Below are 22,899 nucleotides of genomic sequence, written 5' to 3' on the forward strand. Positions count from 1 at the left end.
GGCTATTTGGGCTCATTACCATATGCATACGCCCCGCGTTTCATGGGCGTTCCCATGCAAACGCTGGGCGTACGTATGGTAATGCGACCGTGACGCACGTGTAGGGGGCGGACATATGACATCGCCGGATGTCAGCTGCCCGCCCAGATCCCTGCTTTTGCACGGAAAAATGTCCGTGTGGTCTGAGGTTGCGGGAGCTGGTGGACCACTCGGTCCTGCATTCGATGGTCTGCGACCATCGAATGATGGGGGAGGTTCCCTGAGATGGAGGAGGCGTATTCCGTGAAAAATACACGTTCGGTCCGTTCGGCCAGCTTCTTACCGCGTACGGACGGAGTTGGCGATCCGTATGGAAGGCGGGGTTTCGCACGCACGGTCCTGGCCGCATATTCGGATCCGGCCGCACCGATCAGAATAAGGGCCTTAGTGCGATGCAGCTGCTCTGTGGCTAGGATTTGCTAAAAATAACATTCTACCTAAGCATTTTGTTATTGGCCAGCTAGAAATTGGCCAGTTAGAATGTATTTTTATTGTGTCAATAGGTAAAGGGAAAAATTAGGCTATTTTTACCAGGCTCTTTGCATTACACTGAACTGGACTAGAACAGTTATCTTTATTAATATAAGAGCATTCTCACTATTTTCATAAATAACTGATCTATTTGTAATAAAATTGTGCTGCATTAGTTGTCCAATCAAGAGATGTCAGTTAAATGAAGATAGACCTTTTACTGTAATGCAGTTGAATCAGCCACTATAGACAAACATATTCTGTAAAGTTTTTATAATTATATACATTAGTTACCAGCCTGTCAAATGATATAGCTGCTGAGTTGTGTGTGTGTGTGCATGTGCAGGGCCGCCAATAGGGGGGTGCTGTGGGTACAGCTGTCCCGGCCCTGGCCTCTGGAAGGGTCCAGGCAGCTAATTTTGCCCACCGCAACCCCAACTGCCTCCGATGTGCTGCCTGCGCTGCGCTCGGTGCACTGAAGGAAGCAGGTCCCAAAGCAAAGGCTGCTTCAATGCAGGACGCCGGTGGCCAATTAAAATGCTGCACCGGCTTTTGAGCAAATCAGAGCTCGTGTACCGTTAGCCAATCAAAGCAGCTGCCAGTACACAAGCTCTGATTGGCTCACCAGCCAATGTTGCCTTATAATTGGCCACCGGCCTGCATTGAAGAAGCCAGTGCTTCGGGACCTGCTGTGTTCAGTCGGTGCACTGAGCACAGTCAGCACAGAAAAGGCAGAGTCAGGCGGTAAGTGAAGGGAGGGAGGGGGGAGATGAGGAGGGGAGAAGAGGGGGAGATTAAATTAGTCCCAGGCCCCAAAATTCCTAGTGGCAGCCCTGGGTGTAGGGGGTGGTAGGAAATTCACCTGAAAGGAGCTTCGTAAGACCATAGAGGTAAGGAGCAGCATTAGCCTTTTATTGTATAGGATGCCAAGGCAATAAGACCTCCAGAAGGGAGTTCTATTTCAGATGGGATGTTGCTATGGGCAACCAAACAGATACTATCTATTATCTTCTAGAAGGTGCTAAATAAATAAGAAGTAGATTCTGATTGGTTGCCCACAGAACATCCAGTCTGACATAGAACTCCTATCTTTGTAAATTTACTCCAATGGGCCGTATTCAATGCGGCCGGCCAGGGGGTTAAACAGCGGGGATCGCTGAAAACTAGCGATCCTCGCCGCTTAACCCCTGCGCCGGCCGCTCACCCTAGTCTACGTTCTGAGGGAATCCTCGCTGTCAGAGGATGGAGGGGATCCCCCCAAACAGCGAGGCTCGCGGCTAATGCAGGGAGCCCGCTACATTTAGCCGCAAGCCTTGCTGTTTTAGCCGTTCTCACTTTGCTGCAAAAATGTAGCGAGTGGGAAACGGCGTGTACTGTGGGTCAGGGGGTCATCTCATACACCACAATGTGTTTAGATTTACAAAAATAAGTTTTTAATTTAAAGAACTATTCCACCTATAAAGCCTATTAAGTATGTTATATAAAAGGGCTACTACTAACTTTCAGTTTATAAATAAAATCTAATTTTATCATTTTACCCTTAAAAAATGTTACTGTCTCTTCATTTTTCATTTGTAGTACTCTGTATAGGACCCGACTTGGTGGTATCAGAATATTTGCAGATTATTTAAGAATGAGAAGCTCATTATTTTCTGTAGTGTAAAGGCAATTACAGTATACTGACCTTTCTGAAGAATGAAAAGCCTGCATACTTTATAGACAGGAAGCCAATCAAGGCCAGTCTCATCAGACTCTAATGAAAGAGTAATTATGGAGTAATTAAGTAACTCAGTAATTAAGTAACTCAATATCAAAATACTGTACATGTTGGAATGAAGTCCTTCCTCTTCTAGTTACAAAGTACAAAATTCGGGTGGTCACCGGAGATCTATGGAATGCAGGAACTGAAGCCAATGTCTACATGTCTTTGCATGGGAAATATGGTGACACGGGTTCCAGACAATTCCTCAGATCCAATAAGCCAACCCCTTTTATTAAAGGACAGGTGAGTACTGGGTAACACTCATTCTATAAAGTTATCAGCAGGAATTCACACCCTACTCAAACTTATTTATGTAAAATGTATGAATAAAAAAATAAAAGTAGAAATATTTAATAATTAAAATACAAACCCACAGTATTATAAATATTTAAACTGCTTTTTAAAATAAATGGTTGTTAATTGCTCGTTAGTAGATTGCTTATTGTGATCATATGTGATCAGTTGCCGGATAGTAGTGTCATACTTGCCGTCCTAAAATGGCTTACGAAAATTGGGTGGCCCTACCACCCCGCCTCCATATAGGTGTTCAAGTATACCTCCCCAGCCGTGCACCCTTACAGAACACAATTGGGCAGGGGACCGAGGGGGACCTGATTATGTGATTTGTGCTGAATTGCGTCATCGTAGCCCCATCCTTGCTATACAGTGCCTGTTTTTACTGCGCTGTATAGTAAGCGAAGCCACGATGATGCAATCAAATGGCCATGCTCATGATCCACCCACTTTCCTGTTGGCCATACCCCCAATTTCTCCCAGTGATATCGTGGGGGTGTGACCCAAGTCTAAGCACAGAATGCATTTATGTGTTCTATTCATTTTGTTTCATACTTACCTCATCCCCCGACGTCCATGGTGGCCTTCAAGATCCTCTTCAGTGGCATCTCCGGACCCAGGGGTGCATTGCGCAGAGGCGCGGGCACACCGATGATGCCACTGGTGCACCCACGCATTTGTGCAATGCACCCGTGGGACCAGAGATGCTGCTGAAGAGGAACCTGAAGGGTGTCGGGGGACCATCGGGGCACCACCAGGGGACTAGGTAAGTATGAAAAAAAAATATTCAAAAATCCGAAAAAATCCCTTATCCAAAATACACACAGCCTGAAGGACATTTTATACAATAGTTTTAATAAGTTTGTGTCCACTGAACCATCAAGTGTCACTATCTCAGTCACACTCATAATGTTGGATTTTGGAATATTTTACATCTCATATTTCCAAGTATGGGAGACTCAACCTCTCTTCAGATTTTTTGCGATGTCTGGATGAGGAAAATCTATACATGTCCTAGGGAAACATGAAGGCGCTGGATTAATAGGTCAACAGTGTCATGGTCTACAGTCAATTGGTTGACCACTATTGGTTGACAGGTAATAGGTTTCACACCTGAAAAAGGTGGACATGGTCTAGATCGACATTAGCAAATGGTCTAAATAAGTTTTTCACGGTTTTTGGTGACTTTGTCAACATTAATGTACCATGTCCCCTGGCTTTGCTCACTTCGATCATCATGCTTTGGGCTCGGTGCCTCACTGTGTTTGGTGCACTATTATATTCTCTCTATGCTCACTTTGGAACTAAGAACAAGTCGATAAAAAAAAATCATGAAAACTTTTTGCAAACTTTTCCTGTAAGTACTATTGACATGTTGACCTTCTGCTTGTGTCAACTTTTTGTCAATGTCAACCTAGACCATGTCGAACTTTATCATGCATCATCCCATTGCCTGTGAAGCAATGGTGGTCAACCTGGTGGTCGATCAAGACACTGTTGACCTATCGACCGGATACCAATATGAAGAGAGTTTCAAGAACAAACATAATGTGCCGATTCTCTTGTGCCTCAGATCTAGAAATGTAATACTAATTCTTAGTAATTACACTAGCCTCAGGCAGTACAAACTGAAATCTAGCTTCTGGACTAAGTTTAAATCTAATATTATATCAAGCAACTCAAATTTAGGTTCTAACCCAAGTCATGTGCCATAACCTGCTTATTCTGTGGCAAGTAACAGCCACCTGATCCTCAATTTTGAAATTAAATAGTCCCCCCTTAGCACTAAGGGGCTGATTCATACCTGTTCGTACAGGTCCGAATTCGGCCCCTTCTTCGATGGTGGGGTGTGTGCATGCGCATAGTTGCTCATGCGTGAACCACCAGAGTGAACACCTTATCCGAATTTTACACTCACCGGGACATTTGCAAAATGAGTGACTGGCAGGACGTGGTCACTGGGGTCCACCCAGCGATCCATGTAAATGACATCACATGACATCAGTCCTCGCCCCCAACAGCCAAGATAAAATAAGGTCCCATGTGGGTTAAGTTTGTTATATTTTTTTTGTGTCAGCTTATTGGTGGCTGGTTTAGAACGGGTTTTCTTTAGCAGAATTGTACTATAGTTTTCATGTGACAGTTAATCATGGGTGGTGAGGCTTGGTTGGAGGTGGAGAGTATGGGCATCACTGGTCCCGGTAGGCCCATATCCCACTTTATGATTATCTGTTTGTTTTATATAAAGCTTTATCATGAGCGGCCAGGTGGCCCAATTTTTTATTCTCGCAGGGGAAGAGTGATTAGATCTGCCCTTGTGAGTTGCAGGATTGGTCAGGGGTAGTGACAGAAGGTTGACCCCTGACCATAGGGGCAGATGGCCCCATAGCTGTATTTCATTTATTTAGTTTCTGGTTGAATAAAGATACTGGCAGAAGGACGTTTCTTGGCCATAAGGTCAGTAGGCCCTTGAATGTATTTATTTTCTATATTTTTTATTTGTTTTATTTCTGCAATATAGTTGACCATTCTTCTCCCCGCCACCTTAGTTTTAGAGGAGGGACTTTACAAGTTTAGTAATAAATAGGCCCCCCTACTCAAAATAAAAAGCGGACCCCATTTCATGCCCTATTTTGGTCCTCTGAGTCTTTGTTTATAGATAAGTGGGTGTGAGTGTCGTGTGAATGCATCTGACTGTGTAACGTTTAAGAATCCACGCTGTTCTTTGAAGGATGATGTTGTTCCAAACCAAAACCATGGCCTAATATAGTAACAGAATATGAAAATACTGTATACTGTATCACTCCTTTTAATCCATATAAACCAAAGCATTCACAGTATAGCAACAAAATTGTTGTATGAAATGAATTCAATTTCCACACTGTTTTTGTTTGCTTTTTATTTTGCACAGACTGATACTTTCTATGTGGAAGCTGTGCATCTCGGTGACTTACACAAAGCCATCATCGGCCATGACGGACTTGGACCAGGTAAAAGAAAATTAATTCTACTAAACTCTATTTATCAAAATGTAATACTTTGGGGCAGTGGCGGATTTAGACCCCATGGGCACTGGTTTGGGGCCCTCCTCAAACAATCCATAGCACTATATGTTTGCGGCTGATTGTAAACGGCATCAATAGAGGACCTTAGCGCTACACAGTTTAACAATAACTGCTCAGCTGCATGAGTGTACGAATCTGAATCAGGCTCTACGTGGGCAATTTACTAAGATGCGATTTCTATCTCAGATGGGATGTTGCTATTGGCAACCAATCAGATACTCTCTATTATCTTCTAGAAAGTGCTAAATAAATAAGAAGTAGCTTCTGATTGGTTAATACCTGTGTCACATTTAAAGTAAACTGACTGCCCGCCCACGGAAGCAGGGAAACGTCTAGCGTTTTATGGGCGTGCCCATAAAACCGCTGGGCATACCACTGCAGATGCTGGTGTATCTATGCCTGCTTGAGGTGGGCAGCAGATGACACATGACGTCAGCACCCAACCCGGATTCGTCTATCTGAGGCCATAATAGACTGACTTTTATTAGCGAACGGGTCATAAATCATATCGATGGTGAGCGACCGTTGAATGTTTTTTCACCCGTGTTGCCCCATGAGGGGATGTGTTAGCGTACACATCCCCTCGCATGTTAGAGAGGCAATTCAATCGGCAGTGGGGGGGGGGGGGGGGCAGGCAGTGTTTATCTGTTTGCTGGGATGCAACACACGAAGGTCTGAATCAGGCCCATTGCACAAGGCATTTACATCAATCTCTGCAACAATGGACTCGAAATTAACTTTTCAAAAGCTATTTTGCTGTGAAGTCCAGAAGATTAGGGGCCAGATGCGATAAGCTTCAAAAAGAGAAGAGCCAACCAGCCAATCAGCTCCTACCTGCCATGTCTCAGGCTGTGTTTGAAAAATGTCAGGCAGGAGCTGATTGGCTGGCTGTTTATCACTCTCCATTTTATCACTTTTGAAGCTTAGTGCATCTGGCCCTTTGTCTATAATAGATAAGTAGAACACTAGATTGTACATTATATAGTCAGAATTGTCCTGCATGCATAGTCTATATTTTCTTGCGATCCCTCAGGGGTAAACATCGGCATGGCAAGCTGTATACACACTGTGTGATATGTGCTTTTTTTTCTTCCGATATTGCTCATATCGCACCGTGTGTATTCAGCTTTACTGAGATATTTTGAATGTTTAAGATGACCACAGAACCCTAAAAATAGGTACAATCTATATGATATCAGCGGTGCTATCACAAGAACGATCTAGTGTAAAAACACTGAAGGATATCATTAATGATATCCTTCAGTAACAACACCTGGACCATACTTGCCGACTTTTCAGTGTCCCTCTCTGGTAGAAGCCGAGGACAACAAAATGTGCAGGTCGGGAAGCGGGGACAAGGCTGCCGTATCAGCCCCGCCCCCAATCCACGCAAAGGCCGCGATTCGCGGGTCCGCAAGTAGGCTAAGGGGCTAAAATGACATGAAATGACGTGATTCGGGTAATTTTAGTCCCGCCCCCTTCCAGAGGTCTCCCGGCCATTCTGGGAGGGTAGGCAAGTATGACCTGGATCACCGCCAAATATGCATTTCCTAACAATATAGTCAGATTTGATTGCATGTTCAGATGATGGGAGAATTGTTAACCCCTTGAGTGGTGGGTTTTCCTTGGGCAGGACAAACCTATCAGGACCAGGAAAACCCACCATTCAAGCTGTAGCCACTATCTCCTGCAGGTAGTGCTACAGCCAGAAGAAGCAGCAATAGCAGTTCGGGTTGCTGGGGGTGCCCGTCAGCGGCAGTGGGGAGTGCACTCAGGTGTTCGGGCGCTCGTTTGTTCTGGTGCCTGAACATTTGAATGCCCGAGTTCTCTTAAGAAGCCCCGGATCTCCAGGGAGTGGTTCTCGGTGACGGCAGAGGGGAGTGATGATTGACGGCGGCAGAGAGGGATGATCGGTGGTGGCTGGGAGTGCCCGGAGGGGCCTGGACGGGACAGGTGAGGAGGAAAGGGAACAGCATGTAGGTACACGCCACTTCGGAGGCACCACTGGCGCTCACCTACATACTGTATTGTGGTATGCCCAAAGTGGTTAATGACCCAGTGAAGTGTGCATTGTTAACAATATAGTGGGTACACACTAAATGATAAAAGAATCTAAAGACAAATAGTTAATTTTAGGGTACTTATATGTTAGTTGGGTGCCCACTAAGCTATTTCCTTAGTTTTGCTGCGCTCGCCACACTATATAAAATAAACTCCATGCCGACATGGATAGTGGGGGTATGAGCGTACTAACTATAGTAGGCGCCTAACTAACATATAAGTACCAATTTTAGATTATACTTTAAGGGTTAAATAAATGACATTTATGATTTAGCCATTTACTTACTACAATAAAAATCTTTTGTTCCGTATGTTCTGTATGCCGAGTTTAATTTTCTTTTACAATAAACAGCTATTGAATTGTTTCATTTATTTTTGAATGGATTCATCCATTACATTATTAGGATGAGTTTAATAAAGTGGAACTTACTTTATTGCTTTCTTGATCTACTGTTACAATGTTCTAGGTAATGGCTGGTACCTGGAGAAGGTGATGGTCTTTGATGAATTAGAAGACAAGGAATACACCTTCTTCTGTTACAGGTTGGTTCATTTAAAGAAAAGAGTTGACCTTGTACTTATATTATATGGTGCATTTAGGTAACTAAGCACTTTAGCAATCAAGTGAAGAAACTATATTTAACTAGAGTTTGCCCGCTGCCACATTCATAGTGATATACACTGCTTTGGAGGGATTCACTAGTTTGTAGCCTAGTCTACGACTTACCTGGTCAGACAAACGCGATTAATTACTGATCCCTTGCCGAGTGTACAAATTATGCAGAATTCTTGAACTACATTTGATGCTATTTGGTCCAAGAGGACCCATATATTATTTTGGCTTATACATCATTAAATTTTTTTTTTACTAATGAATACTTACCCCTGACGAAGTCATGATGACGAAACGTGTCGGGTTTTGATGCTCACTGTTGTGAATCATGAAACTGGACCAAATGGAATGAAATGTTTAAAAAAAAAATTATTACCTGTTTTATAATTTTTTTAAACGTGTTAACATTTCCAAACGGTCTCATATATTGTTATGCAAATGAGATAATAAAGCTGGTGGTGGCACACCTCTTGGTGCAATTTATATATTTTGGTTCTATACAGTATATATTATATATATACAGACTTAGGGGTGGGGTGTGGCTTATGCAATGTGGGAGGTGCTAAGAGTGTGGCCCACAAGGGTGGGTGTAGAGGGGGTGAGTTCCATCACCTCCCTAGGACCACTATAAGCACTGGTCTAGAGTAACTAAAAGAATTGTAACAAAATAAAAAGTCACTTAGATCTCTTATAGTTTTTTCCCATATAAAAGATCACTATCCTGCTGGGCGCATAAATGGCCTGCAGTTCTTTTTTTAATCGGTGCGACATGAATTTTCCTCACTTAGGGATTGTCAGTATAAAGCTAGTATCAAAGCCTCAGTTTGAAATGCAGAGATTGAAAGACAATCACGGACAAGTCTTCATTTGATATAACCTTAGAGTTACACACACTATTTCCAGATGTTGGCAAACACTAAAGAACAAAATAAATGCATCGAGCTTGTGAACTTTTTATTAAGAGAACATTTGAGCTGCAAAACCTTTTCACATGCCGGCGCGGCGTAGAGCGAAGCTAATGAAATCTTGCCAGGGATTGTAGCTCCGCACTTTAATATTCTGACGTTATCCGTAAATCAGCATAGATTTATATCCATTGGCACGCTACATCATTTGTTCAAAGTCTGGCATGTAAAATAGTGTAATCATTGCAAATGGCCCTGTGCTTTTCTTTTTCTCTAATCAAATTTTGGGAGATATGTTCTATTTAAAAAGAAACTTGCTGGCGAGGACCCTGGTCCCCCCCCCCCCCTTACTTACCCCTCCGTCCCTCCCGGGCAGTACACACCTGCAGCATGTGCTGTGCTGACAGCAGGCTCAGCATGAGCATCCCACTGACAGTGTGAGAGTTCATGCTGAGCCTGCTGTCAGCACAGCACCTGCTGTAGGTGTGTACTGCTGCTGCTGAGGGAGCAACAATAACACCCCCCACTCGACTTAAAAGTGTTTTTTCAACCCCCCCCCCTAGACGTTTAGGGGGCGTGGCCTAATTACAGGAGGTGGTCACGCCCCCTGCGATTAGGTAACGCCCCCTGCGATTAGTTAACGCCCCACAGCATCCATTCAGATTCTGTCTATCATTTCTCTGTTGCATCCTAGGAAACGATAGACCTTAATTCATTTTTAAAAGCTTTAGTAAATGTACCCCTTAGACTCGTATATTTACTAAACTTAAACTAAAAAGTAAAAGTGAAAGTGTTGCCCATAGCAACCAATCAGATTTTATCTAAAACTCTATAGAACACACTAGATAAATGATAGCTATAAAATGACTGGCTGCCATAAATAACATCTCCAATTATAGGGTATGGGTCAACTTATCGACATTAGGTCGACCACTATTGGTCGCCAGGCCAAAGGTCAACACAACAAAAAAGTCAACATGCATAAGGTCGACGTAGTCAAAAGGTGGGCACAAGTAAAAGGTTGACATGCAAAATGTCGACATGTAAAATGTTGCCACAAGGTTTTTTGGTGTCTATGTCGGCAAATGTCAACATGGATACCGCTTCACATGCCATGCTTCAGGCACGGTGTCTCGCTGGGCTCATCACGTTCTTATGTTCCTCCTCCATGTCCCCTGGCATGGTAAAGTATGAATAAAATCCTGAAAAAATCATGTTGACTTTTTTACTGGGAACTTTTTGTCTATGCATGTTGACCTTTTTGGTATGTAATGACCTTTTCACTCTTGACCAATAGTGTTCAACCTAATAACTGTCAACCTTTTTACTGTCGCCAATGCCCGCATCCCCAAGTTGATGTTCCAGCTGTTTTGGTAATTGCCGCTTAGTCGTAACATCATTATCCCATATGTCGGAGGAGGCATCTACACAAACTTGAGACACTGGAGTAATGCCATGGTTGCATGGAAGAAATTTTAAACTGATGACTGTTCTTCTCTGATGTATTCTACCTAGGTGGCTTGATGAAGGAGAGGAAGATGGGAAAATTGTAAGGAACCTATCCATCTCAGATGAAGCTGATTTTCCAGCCGGTAAGCATCCAAACAAAATCTGAACACACATCCCTACTGTATATGTGCAATAGAAAAGCTGTATGTACTGAAATTTTTTTTTTTCATTCACCAGGACACGAACTTGAAGTCAAGAAAAGTGAAGTGGTAAAGGACAGAGGTCAATGATCATGCAGTTTTCTATGGGCTTAGGGATTGGGCTAATTATCTGTTTGTTGGTTATTTCTCCTACCAGTGGAATGCTGAGAAATGGAAGTATCAACATGAAAACTGTGTACAGCTCTACTGCAAGGCAACACGGAAATTCCTCCGGCTCACTCCCGATGGCAACGTAGATGCTCTTGGGGACAAGAAGGATAAATATGGTACATTACTTTTAATCTAAGGCTCATATGAATAAACATTTTCCAATGGACCATGTCAAAAGAGACCAGGGCCGGTGTAAGGCTTCTCGGCACCTTAGGCAAAATTTCAACCTACTGCAACCCCCCTCCCCCAACACTACCACCAGTACCCACCCCACGTCCCCTCAAGTAAAAGTGTGGAGGTGACATCTTAGAAGTTCCATAGTTACCATCTGCCTTAAGTACAATACAACAGGGATTCCTCAAAAACATCCCTAATTTTGTGATAGGTAGACTTGGTGGCACCCCCAGATCTTTGTGCCCAATGCAGCTGCCTAATGGGAAACCCGGCCTTGACCAAGACAACAGGCAATATTAGATACCTGCCTAACATTATTATACACTGGTTTTTTTTTTTTTTACTATATTGAGTTTTTCATAATTAACAAGTAAATCGCATATAAAACGTGCAGATAACATACTGCTTCAGTGCATACAAGGTTCATATTTATACATAATATACAAAACTCTTTATCTATCCCCCCCCCCCCCCCCTTAGTCGTTCTGATATGTTTATGATATTCACCTTTTCGTGCCCATCTAAACCTTGATCTGACCTTTTGATCTATGTGATGCATGGTTGTGCCATATATGCACTTTTTTTCTTTGCTGGTCTGTTGCCCACTTATCAGAAGGGGTCTGTGCCCAGTCGCGTAACCTCTGAGCCATACCAAGCCGTCGATTGTATTGTTTGTTTTAATGAATTTTTTGTGCCCGGTGACATTTCTTTTATATGTGGTTGCCATATAGATAAGAATTTGTTTACTCTTTCTTCCTTGTTCAAGAGCATCTCCACCTAGTCCATCTGGAATAGGTGTGTTATTCTCGGTTCTAGCAATGTTATATTCAAGGTATTAGCTGAGATCCATTGGGATAATATTGTTTTACGGGCTGCCGCCAATAGTATCCTTTGTCCCTGTGACACCCTTTTTTTAATTGATGATGGAGCGATGTCCCATAAGACCCATTCATATTATACACTGTTTAAACAAGATGATGTTACAGTTGTTGTGTATAGATGGTGTTTAGGCAGAGTTAATATAACACACCAGCGGAAATGGGGTCACATACTTGCCTAATTTGACAGGGGCAGGGCTTATAGAGTAAGTATTGTATTTGGGGGCATGGCCAGTGAGATCACGGCCACACCCCTTTCAGACTTGCCCACCTATTTGGGGGGCAGGAAGGCAGCAGCATGTCAGTGTGTCGAGCGGGTGCCGGTGCCCACATAGACCCCGCTGCTGCTTGCTCCCCCAAGCGGTTGCTGGGGCTGCCTTACAGTAGTTACGCCACTGCCTTAGGCATACTTGCCGACTTTGTAAACCTCCTCTCCGGGAGAAGCCCAGAGAGGAGTGAAAGGGGGGCAGGGCGAGGCTACGTTTTGGGAGCCGGGCTAGGCTGCCATCACCAAGCCCCGCCCCCATGACAGACACCAGCATCAATTTGCAGGTCCATGGATGGGGGGAGGGGCTAAAATGACGCAAAATTACGTGATTCGCATCATATCAGCCCCGCCCCCTCCCCACGGACCCGCAAAATTCAGAGTTTATTACCGCAGGGAAGGGGGGAACGGGGGCTCCTGCGAAAATGCGGGAGACTTGCCCACCTTCCCGGGGGGCCAGGAGGGGGACCCGATTTGCGGGACCCTCCCGGCCACTCCAGGAGGGTAGGCAAGTATGCCCTTAGGTAGTACGGTATGACGCAATAGGACAGCAATTTTGGTATTCCAGTATTTGTACAAATACAGCTGTTCTCTTATCGTACTTCATAAAACAATTGAAACTTTTCTAAAAACCTGCAGGTTTTTTTGATGTGTTAGTAAAAAGAGGAAAGGTTCGTGTTTTCAGAAGTCATCACATCAGACATCTTGCTTTGGCAATTGACAAGGGAAAAGTCACTGCAATGGTAGGAACAATTCATTTGAATGCAACATAAATGTATTTTGTCTACAGTGAAACGTGTTATGTTTATGCATGTTCTGCAATTAGATTTCTATATAGACGTCAATTTTTTTCATCATAAAGTTAGAATTATTAAAAATAAACTTGATTTGATCAAGTTAGCTGTGCATAAACCCTCTGACGTCATGTTACGAAGTACGGATGTCTTATTCTTACGAAAGTGATAAATAAAATCCATGGGATCAATCCAATTAGGTGCGAGATGCCATTGTCTCTGCAAATTTGCTTTGCAAATCCAATTTGAATCTCCAACTGTTTAAAAACCTCCAGAGCTTTTCTTATGACCAATTCATCCTTCTGTATGACTCTGCAATTGCAATTGTCCCTTTGTTGGGGATCAGGAATGTCAGACTACTTTTTCGGCAATCCTCTCACATCACATGTAGCAGATAGTCTGCTGCAAATAGTGTAGATTGGATTGGAGAATTTGCGGGAGTGCACTTTGTACTCACACCTACGTTTTACAATGCAAGGTGAGCAAATACATGTAGTTGTAAATCAGCTTATTTATTTATTTTGCTTGCAGGGTAATCATTGGCTGCTTTTGCATGTAGCGCAGTGCCATTCAATTGTGCGTGATGGAAAAATTTTATATTCGTAGCAATCTAAAAAAATATATTAGGGCAGGGCTCATATGCTAATTAGCATTTAGTGTAAAATTCGAGGGTGAAACCAAATGGCAACAATATTATGGGTGGTATTCAATGCGGGGGGGCGAGCGGTGGTGAGGGGGTTTGTACGGCGAGGATGGCTTATTTAGTGAGGAAAAGCCATCCTTGCCGTCCAGCCCACTTGCCGGCAGCTCGCAGTATTCTATGTTTCGGGGAAATCCTCTACGTCAGTGGGCGGTGAGGATTCCCGCTAATGGCAAGGTTCGCCGCAAAAGCAGGGAGCCCGCTGCATATAGTGATGAACCTCACCATTTTGATGGCCGCACTCACCTCAGAGAGCATGCGAGGTGGAAACGGCAAGTGAAGGGGACACCGTTGAATCAGTGGCGTAACTACTGTAAGGCAGCCCCAGCATCCGCTTGGGGGAGCAAGCAGCAGCAGGGTCTGTGTGGGTGCCGGCACCCACTCGACGCACTGACATGCTGCTGCCTGCCAATGACTGAGCACTGGAGGCGAGTCAGCCCCACAGCGGGGGTGGAGCCATGGCAGAGGTGACAAATTCTCCCACTGATTCAATTGACTGTACACAGAGCCGGCTATTGGCTACTGTGTACAGGATGGGCGGGCAGATGGGAGTGCTAGGGAGGCCTGGGATGCCTCGGAGCCAAGGGAAGCAGCAGTGTATGCTGGTCTCTCTTCCTCTCTCTTGCTTCAGCCTCTCCCTTATGCATGTGACGTCATCACGTCACATGCTGGAGAAACATGCTGGAGAGGAGCCTGGAAGGGGGGAGGGGGGGGGGAGCCACAAAGTTTTTGGCAGGGGGGAGCAAAATTTATAGTTACGCCACTGCGTTGAATACCCTGAGGGTGAGCTATTGGCACTGCTCGCCGTATAGCCTACTGTCAGCTGCTCACCCCCCCCCCCCCCCTTCCCTCCCACATTGAATATACCCCTTTTTCTTTCTAGGAAGTTTCACCACCACGCGCACAGTCTGTTTCAGAAACTTGGCAGCCTGCCAGAGTCTCTGTTTAACTGTGCGCGTGCCGCACTAGCTGTTATCCTAGCTGTTCTCAGCGCTACGTTACCAGCGTAGCGTGTGCGCGTGCCACTCTAGCTGTTCTCATTGCAGCGCTACGCTATCAGCGTAGCGTAATGTACACGCTACAATTGAGACGCTTTAGCGTCTGAATCCCGAGTCCTTGCAAGCCGCTAAGAAGGGGGTTATCTGGATTCAGACGCTAATGCGTCTGAATTTGGTAGGGTGTAGGGGTACATAGGGGTGCACTGTTCAAAACACTCCTAAACCTGTTCACAATGAAACTAGTCAAAATAACAGCTGTCGACCTTGTTAATTCCACTATCCACGCCAACCCGAAGAGTGGAGAGCGCAGCGAGCCCTGCGAGGGGTGGCGGTACACGTCCTATGACCTTTTCATACTGCCACTGTCCACGTCGGCGTGGAGTTGAGAATAGAATAGTGTGGCGAGCGCAGTGAGCCACCGAGCACGAAGCGTGGCGAGCGGACGCGGATACCTTCACATGTATCCGCGTCCCCTCGCGGGCTTCACAGGTGTCCGCATCCCCTCGCGGGGCTCGCTGCGCTCGCCACGCTTTGGGCTCGGTGGCTCGCTGTGCTCGCCACACTATTCTATTCTCAACTCCACGCCAACGTGGATAGTGGGGGTATGAAAAGGTCGTAGGACGCGTACCGCCGCCCCTCGTGGGGCTCGGGTTGGCGTGGATAGTGGAATTACCAAGGTCGACAGTTAATTACAGTTATGTAGACTAGTGTCATTGTGAACAGGTTTAGGAGTGTTTTGCACAGTGCACCCCTATTTACCCCTACACCCTACCAAATTCAGACGCATTACCGTCTGAATCCAGATAACCCCCTTCTTAGCGGCTTGCAAGGACTCGGGATTCAGACGCTAAAGCGTCTCAATTGTAGCGTGTACATTATGCTACGCTGATAGCTATGGAACCTCTGCAGAGAGTACAACTTACTCCACGCCCAAAAAGCAAAAGGTGATGAAGTCTTCAGAAAAGTCTTCCGAAAAGAAAAGTGAGGAAACCAGGGTGAAACGTCGATTAAGTGCAAAATCACCAAAAATTGGGCTGTATCGTAGGGGGGAAAAATGCACATTTCAATTATAAAAAGAGGTGGAACAAATGATTTAGTAGTACTCTTTTTGTACATTTTCCTATGTGAAGTTCTATTGTGATGTGCACATGCTTCATTTTTCGAGTTTACTCTTAGGGCCTTATTCAGATCTGAGCTCAGTACAACTTTGTTCGGAAAATGGGCAAAACCATATGCACTGCAGGTGGGGCAGATGTAACATGTGCAGAGAGAGTTAGATTTGGGTGAGTTATTTTGTTTCTGTATAGGGTAAATACTGGCTGCATTTTTTTTTACACTGCAATTTAGATTTCAGTTTCAGCACACCCCACCAAAATTTAACTCTCTTGGCACAGGTTACATCTGCTCCACCGGCAGTTTACATGGTTTTGCCCATTTTCCAAACAAATGTGTACTGAGCTCAGATCTGAATAAGGCCCTTAATGTCAAACCAACATATGGACATTGCGCTATTGTCACACTATATATTTGGTAAATAGACTTTGACATAAAAAGGCATTGGCAAAATTTAGCAGTCGGATGTATTGTTATTGCCGACGGTAACCCTTTAATGTATCAGGCAAAACAGAAGAAGCTCTGTAACATACAATAACTGGCAATGGAAATGACTGTTCTTTGACTAAATATATAAGAAATATTCCTAACCAATAGCAAAGTTTTCATGGAAATCATTTAAACAATATTGTTGGTACTGTGTCCTAATGCTCTTCCTTTTATATAGGATAACAGCGGTATTCTGTGTGAGCTGGAAGTTCATATTCAGGTTAACCGATGTGTTACTTTGGAGTCTATCAGGATGCCAGGTATTACCATTTCCTTCAACAGTGATGGAGAACCAGCAGATGAGAACATCAGAAGCTATGCTGAATTATCCACCGACTTTGCTGCACATGTTAAGGTACACTGTATCTTCAGTTTAATCTTCTATATATTTTAAATGTGTTTTCAACTGGCAAAGTCGGGTTAAGATGTTTCATGTGCCTTTCAATTTTAGTGATACTACAGTATGTTAGTGTATTTTAATTTAAATCTGCACAAAGGATAAAGGATGCAATCCTAGGTTAAAGTGTAGCTGCACTAAGCACAATCCAATCTCCTGCTTCTAATGTCTGAGCTCCAGTGCAGACTTGCAGCTATCTGAACCCATTTCTTGCTGAAAAGGTTCTCACTTACAATATCAACTTACAATTCATACATTGTCTAGTCTCCAGAAACTACCACCAGTCTTTAATAACTACCATTAGTCTTAAATTACTACCACTGGTCTCCAGAAACTATCACTAGTCTCCAGAAACTACCACTACCCTTCAGTAACTACCACTAGTCTCCAGAAAGTACCACTAGCCTTCAGTTAGTACCACTAGCCTTCAGTAACTACCACTAGACTCCAGAAACTACCAGTAGTCTTTAATAACTACCACTAGTGTTTAGTAACTACCATTAGCATTTAGTAACTACCACTAGCCTTCAGTAAGTACCACTAAACTCCAGAAACTATCGGTAGTTTTTAGTACTACTTTATCGTCTCCAGAAACTACCACTAGTCTTTAATAACTATCACTAGTGTTTATTAACTACCACTAGCCTTTAGTAACTACCCCTAACCTTAGTAACTACCACTAGCCTTCAGTAACTACCACTAGTCTCCAGAGACTACCACTAGTCTTTAGTAACTACCACTAGCCTTTAGTAACTACCACTAGCCTTCAGTAGCTACCACTAGCCTTCAGTAGCTACCACTAGTCTCCAGAAACTACCACTAGCCTTCAGTAACTACCACTAGACTCCAGAAACTACCACTAGCCTTCAGTAACTACCACTAGACTCCAGATACTACCACTAGACTTTTATAACTACCACTAGTGTTTAGTAACTACCACTAGCCTTCAGTAACTACCACTAGTGTTTAGTAACTACCACTAGCCTTCAGTAACTACCACTAGCCTTTAGTAACTACAACTAGCCTTCAGTAACTACCACTAGTCTCCAGAGACTACCACTAGTCTTTAGTAACTACCACTAGCCTTTAGTAACTACCACTAGCCTTCAGCAACTACTACTAGTCTCCAGAAACTACCACTAGTGTCCAAAAACTACCATTAGTCTTCAGCAACTACTAGTCTCCAGAAACTACCACTAGTCTCCAGAAACTGCCACTAGTCTCCAAAAACTACCATTAGTCTTCAGCAACTACTACTAGTCTCCAGAAACTACCACTAGTCTCCAGAAACTGCCACTAGTCTCCAAAAACTACCATTAGTCTTCAGCAACTACTACTAGTCTCCAGAAACTACCATTAGTCTCCGGAAACTACCACTAGAATGGAATGGAGACACTAAGAAGAGGAGGTAGAAGGTTTGCAACTGAAACAATGGCAGAATTACAGTGCAGAAATGCACTGTGTGGAATGGTTTATATATATGCAGGGGCAATGATATCACAGTCAGTAAAATGACTGCAATATCTGCATTCCAGGCAGTTAGCCTGACACTAATGGGAAAGCATACCTCCCAACTTTCAATGCTGAGATAGCGGGAAGACCATGCCCCTATTTTGCCACTGCTGCCCCTCTGCCTGTGGGAAGAGACGCTGTGCGCACATGCACATCGTCTATTTACCGCTGCTCAGCAGGTGGCAGAGGGGTCTCCCAACTGCCCCCTGACGCCGCATGACACTGCTGGCCAAAAAAACGGGACGTTCAAGCGGAAAGCAGGACAGTTGGGAGGTATGAGAAAGACCTTCAGCTATCTGGCAAGGTGGGATTTCACTGTAGCGGGGCGTGCAACTTTGTGCAATCAGGTCTAAATCGAGCCCAATGTATCTACCTTCATGGATAATATATGAAAATTAACATTGGGGGATCTGGTGGACCTTTAACTATGTAACTAAGTTATATAATAAACAAAACATGCATTAAACAATATGTTAATCTTTATGTACAGAACAACCAGATATTTATCACATGTTTACAGAACAATATGTATGCAATATATCAGTTTTACAGTTTCTGTCCTGTGGAACGGTATGACTAGCATTATATAACAGTAGCATTAATTATTACTTCTCTTTGTTTTATCTTTAAGGGTGTTTTCCACAGTGGGGCTATAATTCTGCTGTCGACCAGCTGGAGCCAGGCTTTAGGCCTAAGACGTGATGGGACCCTCAGCAGTGCGGGGAAGCAGAATGTGGAGTCATACTGGAGAGTGCATAAAATAGGCCCTGCTGTGTGTATGTTTGAAAGTGTAACACAACCCAGAATGTTTCTGCAGATAAAAAATGGCAATTGTGACGGAGAAGTGAGTAACGATATATTAATAGTGTACAGGAAAATTATTTATAACCTATTTCTCTGATGCCATTGCCTGGAACATGTGACATGTCAGGTGGTCTGTTATGTGCAGCCACCTACCAAATGGTTGATCTTTTGACTGTTGACCTTGCCTTTGTCGACCTAATGCTTCTGTTGCCCTTCCAACCCTGTCGACCATAGCCATGTTCACCTATTCCATGTGTCTACTTAAGCCATGTCGACCTTCATGACTCATACCCATTAAGAGTTGCAAATCTCACTCAGGGGCAGATTTATTAAGCTTGGTGAAGTGATAATGCGGCTGGTACTTTATCACCGGCCAATCAGCTCCTACCTGTGAAGTTACAGGCTTGGTTTGAAAAATGACAGGTAAGACCTGATTGGACGATGATAAAGACACTTCATCACTTCACCGAGCTTATTAAATCTACTCAAGCTTCCAGCTCCAGATTCAACAAACATATAAATAAAGTTTATTAATATATATATATACAGTGTATAAAGAAAATATAATAAAGTTGCCATCTAATGGACCGATGGAATATACTAGTTGCCATTTTTGGTGTCAGAAGGAACTCCTCCTACCGTTCTGGCAACTGTCATCAGGGGGTTTTGTTTTTCCTTCCAGCACAATTAATGTATGATAGGTTGAACACGATGAACTTGGCTTCTCTGCTTCCTGCATCCTTACTAATCTGCAAAGATGAAATCCTGAAAAATGTCACCATGGTTACAGGGCCACGACACAATGCCTGGGAGCGTGGCATCATGGAAAGGAGGCGTGGCATCACAAAAAGGAGGCATTACACATTATGGAACACACCGTAATGCCCATTACACATTATGGAACACACCAGTATGCATATTACACATTGCCAGATACACATGCACCACAGTGCCAGATACACATGCCCCACAGTGCCAGATACACATGCCCCACAGTGCCAGATACACATGCCCCACAGTGCCAGGTAAATATGTCTCAGGGGCAGTGTCTGTACTGGTGCAGGCTGGGGGTAAGGTGGAGGGGGGTGGGGGCAGTGGGCATATACTGTACATATATACACATTGGTGGCAGTGGGCATCTAAATATATGTATAAACATTGGTTGCAATGGATATATACTGCACACAAACATTGGTGGCAGTGGCATATACTGTACATATATACACAATGGTAGCAGTGGGCATCTAAATTATATATATAAACATTGGTGGCAGTGGTACTCACTGCTGTGCTGCGGCTGGGGGGACGGGTGGACGTGCGGCGGGGTGGCACTTGCTGCTGAACTTCTCCTCCTCCCTGCTCCGTGTAGTGAAAAAAACTGCTGCTGCTGCTGCACGGAGACCTGGGGGCGGGGAGAGGACAGAAGCCGGGGAAGATCTCTGCTGCTGCTTAATGAAGATCCGGGGGCGGGGAGAGGACAGAGGCCAGGCCGGACAGAAGCCGGGGTGGGGGGGGGGACGCGGAGGTGCACTGTGCAGCGCACAATGAAGGTATCAGCGCTGCAGTCTTCACAAAAAATCGGCCCAGTCCGGCCCTGGCATTAATGCAAAATAAAGACTAACCCATACCCATGTTTACATCTTTATTTAGGACCTTAATCTGGTTGATATGCAGCGCTGCAAAGTTTGCAGCGCTGTGTGTCTTTTTAAGCCCCCCCCCCCCGATTCTTGCTTTGCCTCTCACCCCCCTTTGCACGGCTGTGAATGCATAAACATCCATTTGCAGCCTATGGGGCAACACCCACATCATTCAATGGTAACCGACCATCGAATGATGTGGTGCGTACATGCAAAACTTAGACACTTTCAGGTGTCATAGTTTTGCATGTGTCTTGTGCGAGGAGGGGGCGGGCAGTTGACATATGGCGTCATCGTTGTATTAACATGAGAATGACCAGCGGTTCCCATGGGCAAATCCCCTGGCCTGGGAGCACACCAACCAGAATATCCTCCTTAATCTGTCTTCTATTCATAGGCGTTTTCAGGTTTATTCTATCTTGTACATTATTATGATTATTTTTGCATGAATCCTTCTATAAATATAAACCCCAACAAAATGCGGGCACCCTGCTCAGGAGCATTTGCAGAAACACCGATGACAAATTGAGCTGCAAAATGAAATGTAAACTGACGACTTTGGAAACCGTCCTCTGTGCAATGCAATAGCTCTGCTGTAATAGCTCTTTACATGGACGACAACGTGCCACATTATTTATTTATTTATTTACCGTTTCTTATATGAGCTCTTCAGCTGGAAACTGGGTAGTAACAAACCGACATAGAGGTAGGAGGGCCCTGCTCGCATGTTTACAATCTATAGGACATTATTATTGTTATTCATTTAATAGTTTATTTATATGGCGCCATAAGGGTTAAGTAGCGCCTAACAATACATAAAGGAGCATTATACATGAAAATAATGAATAACAGTACAAGGCAATTTAGGACAAGTACATGGTAATTAAAGACAGTTGCATCGGGGGACAGTACACCGAAGCAAGTATTTTGGTGGCAGAGATATATAGGGGCAGATGTATTAAGCCTGGAGAAGAGATAAATTGGAGATAAAGTGAAAGGAGATAAAGCACCAGCCAATCAACTCCCAACTGTCATATTTCAAACACATTTCATTGGCTGGTGCTTTATCTCCTTTCACTTTATCTCCACTTTATCTCTTCTTCAGGCTTAATACATCTGCCCCATAGATCCTACGAAAAGAACATGAAGAGAGAGGGCCCTGCTCGTAAGAACTTACATTCCAAAGGATCTATCCAATGCTTGCTGGTCAGCCTATGCAAGACAGTAAAATAACGTGAAGACTCCTTTACTGCATTCAACTCCTATCAATCGTCAATATATTTTATTTATTATCTAAATTAAAAATAAGTTTTGTAGACATTTACTAGACGAGAAACCTCAATTAGAGCAGACCATTAAAGCAAAATGAATATTTAATGCCATTGTATCTTTTTACATCATCTGCCAGATAAAAAAAAACTCTGTAAACATCTCAAAAAAATCACCTGTGACTCCTGTTTTATATATTTATAAAGGAAATGCACGTAGAATGCATAATAACTTTGTTCTAATGTGCGTAATCTTGGTTCTATAACAGGGCACAGGGGATGACTATTGTCATTTCAAAGTGGAAAAAAACTACGAAAGTGGATCTGTGACATTGGAAAGCGTAAGGAGCAAAGGAATATATATCGGACAGTTGTCCGACGGATTCACCAAGCCAATGATACACACAGGAGAGAAGAACATTGTGTTTTACCCACAAGTCATCAAATGTAGGTATTCCCATGCTCCAGATCTATACAATCTATAAGGGCAAGTCAACTTATTTAAATTAGGGGTTCATAATTGAATTTTGCCACTTAGATGGGACGGTATGCCATTGGATGCCCACCGTTTTTGGGCACCCAAATAGGACACTTTGGAAATTTCACAAAATGCAGCTACCAGAGGTATAACTAGGTGGGTGCAGACATCATCGGGTGGGGTGACACCAAAATGCCATCCTTACTAAGTGACAGGGAGCCGGATGCTGCACTGTGACATTATCATGCGGCATCTGGTTCCTTTTACTTCGGATGAACCCACATTGCAAGGGGAGTTTCTGAGGACAGCCCAGGATCTATGGAAATGCTGGGCACACCCCTGAGTTGATCAAAAATAGTATA

The 22,899-nt window shown here is 43.9% G+C and overlaps 1 protein-coding gene across 1 annotated transcript in view; it reads left to right on the forward strand.

Annotated features, from left to right (window-relative positions):
- The window catches only part of RP1 (RP1 axonemal microtubule associated), a 221,106-nt gene that overhangs the window by 75,029 nt on the left and 123,178 nt on the right, over window positions 1-22,899 (forward strand). The window contains exons 10-19 of the mRNA XM_083145115.1: window positions 2,364-2,515; window positions 5,478-5,556; window positions 8,160-8,235; window positions 10,726-10,802; window positions 10,897-10,928; window positions 11,017-11,146; window positions 12,987-13,090; window positions 16,620-16,796; window positions 18,982-19,194; window positions 22,329-22,506. Of these exons, the coding sequence (XP_083001241.1) occupies window positions 2,364-2,515; window positions 5,478-5,556; window positions 8,160-8,235; window positions 10,726-10,802; window positions 10,897-10,928; window positions 11,017-11,146; window positions 12,987-13,090; window positions 16,620-16,796; window positions 18,982-19,194; window positions 22,329-22,506 (1,218 nt within the window). The remainder of the gene's footprint in view (window positions 1-2,363; window positions 2,516-5,477; window positions 5,557-8,159; window positions 8,236-10,725; window positions 10,803-10,896; window positions 10,929-11,016; window positions 11,147-12,986; window positions 13,091-16,619; window positions 16,797-18,981; window positions 19,195-22,328; window positions 22,507-22,899) is intronic.

Source organism: Crinia signifera, chromosome 5 (assembly GCF_055691185.1).
Source record: "Crinia signifera chromosome 5, ASM5569118v1, whole genome shotgun sequence".
NCBI lineage: Eukaryota > Metazoa > Chordata > Amphibia > Anura > Myobatrachidae > Crinia > Crinia signifera.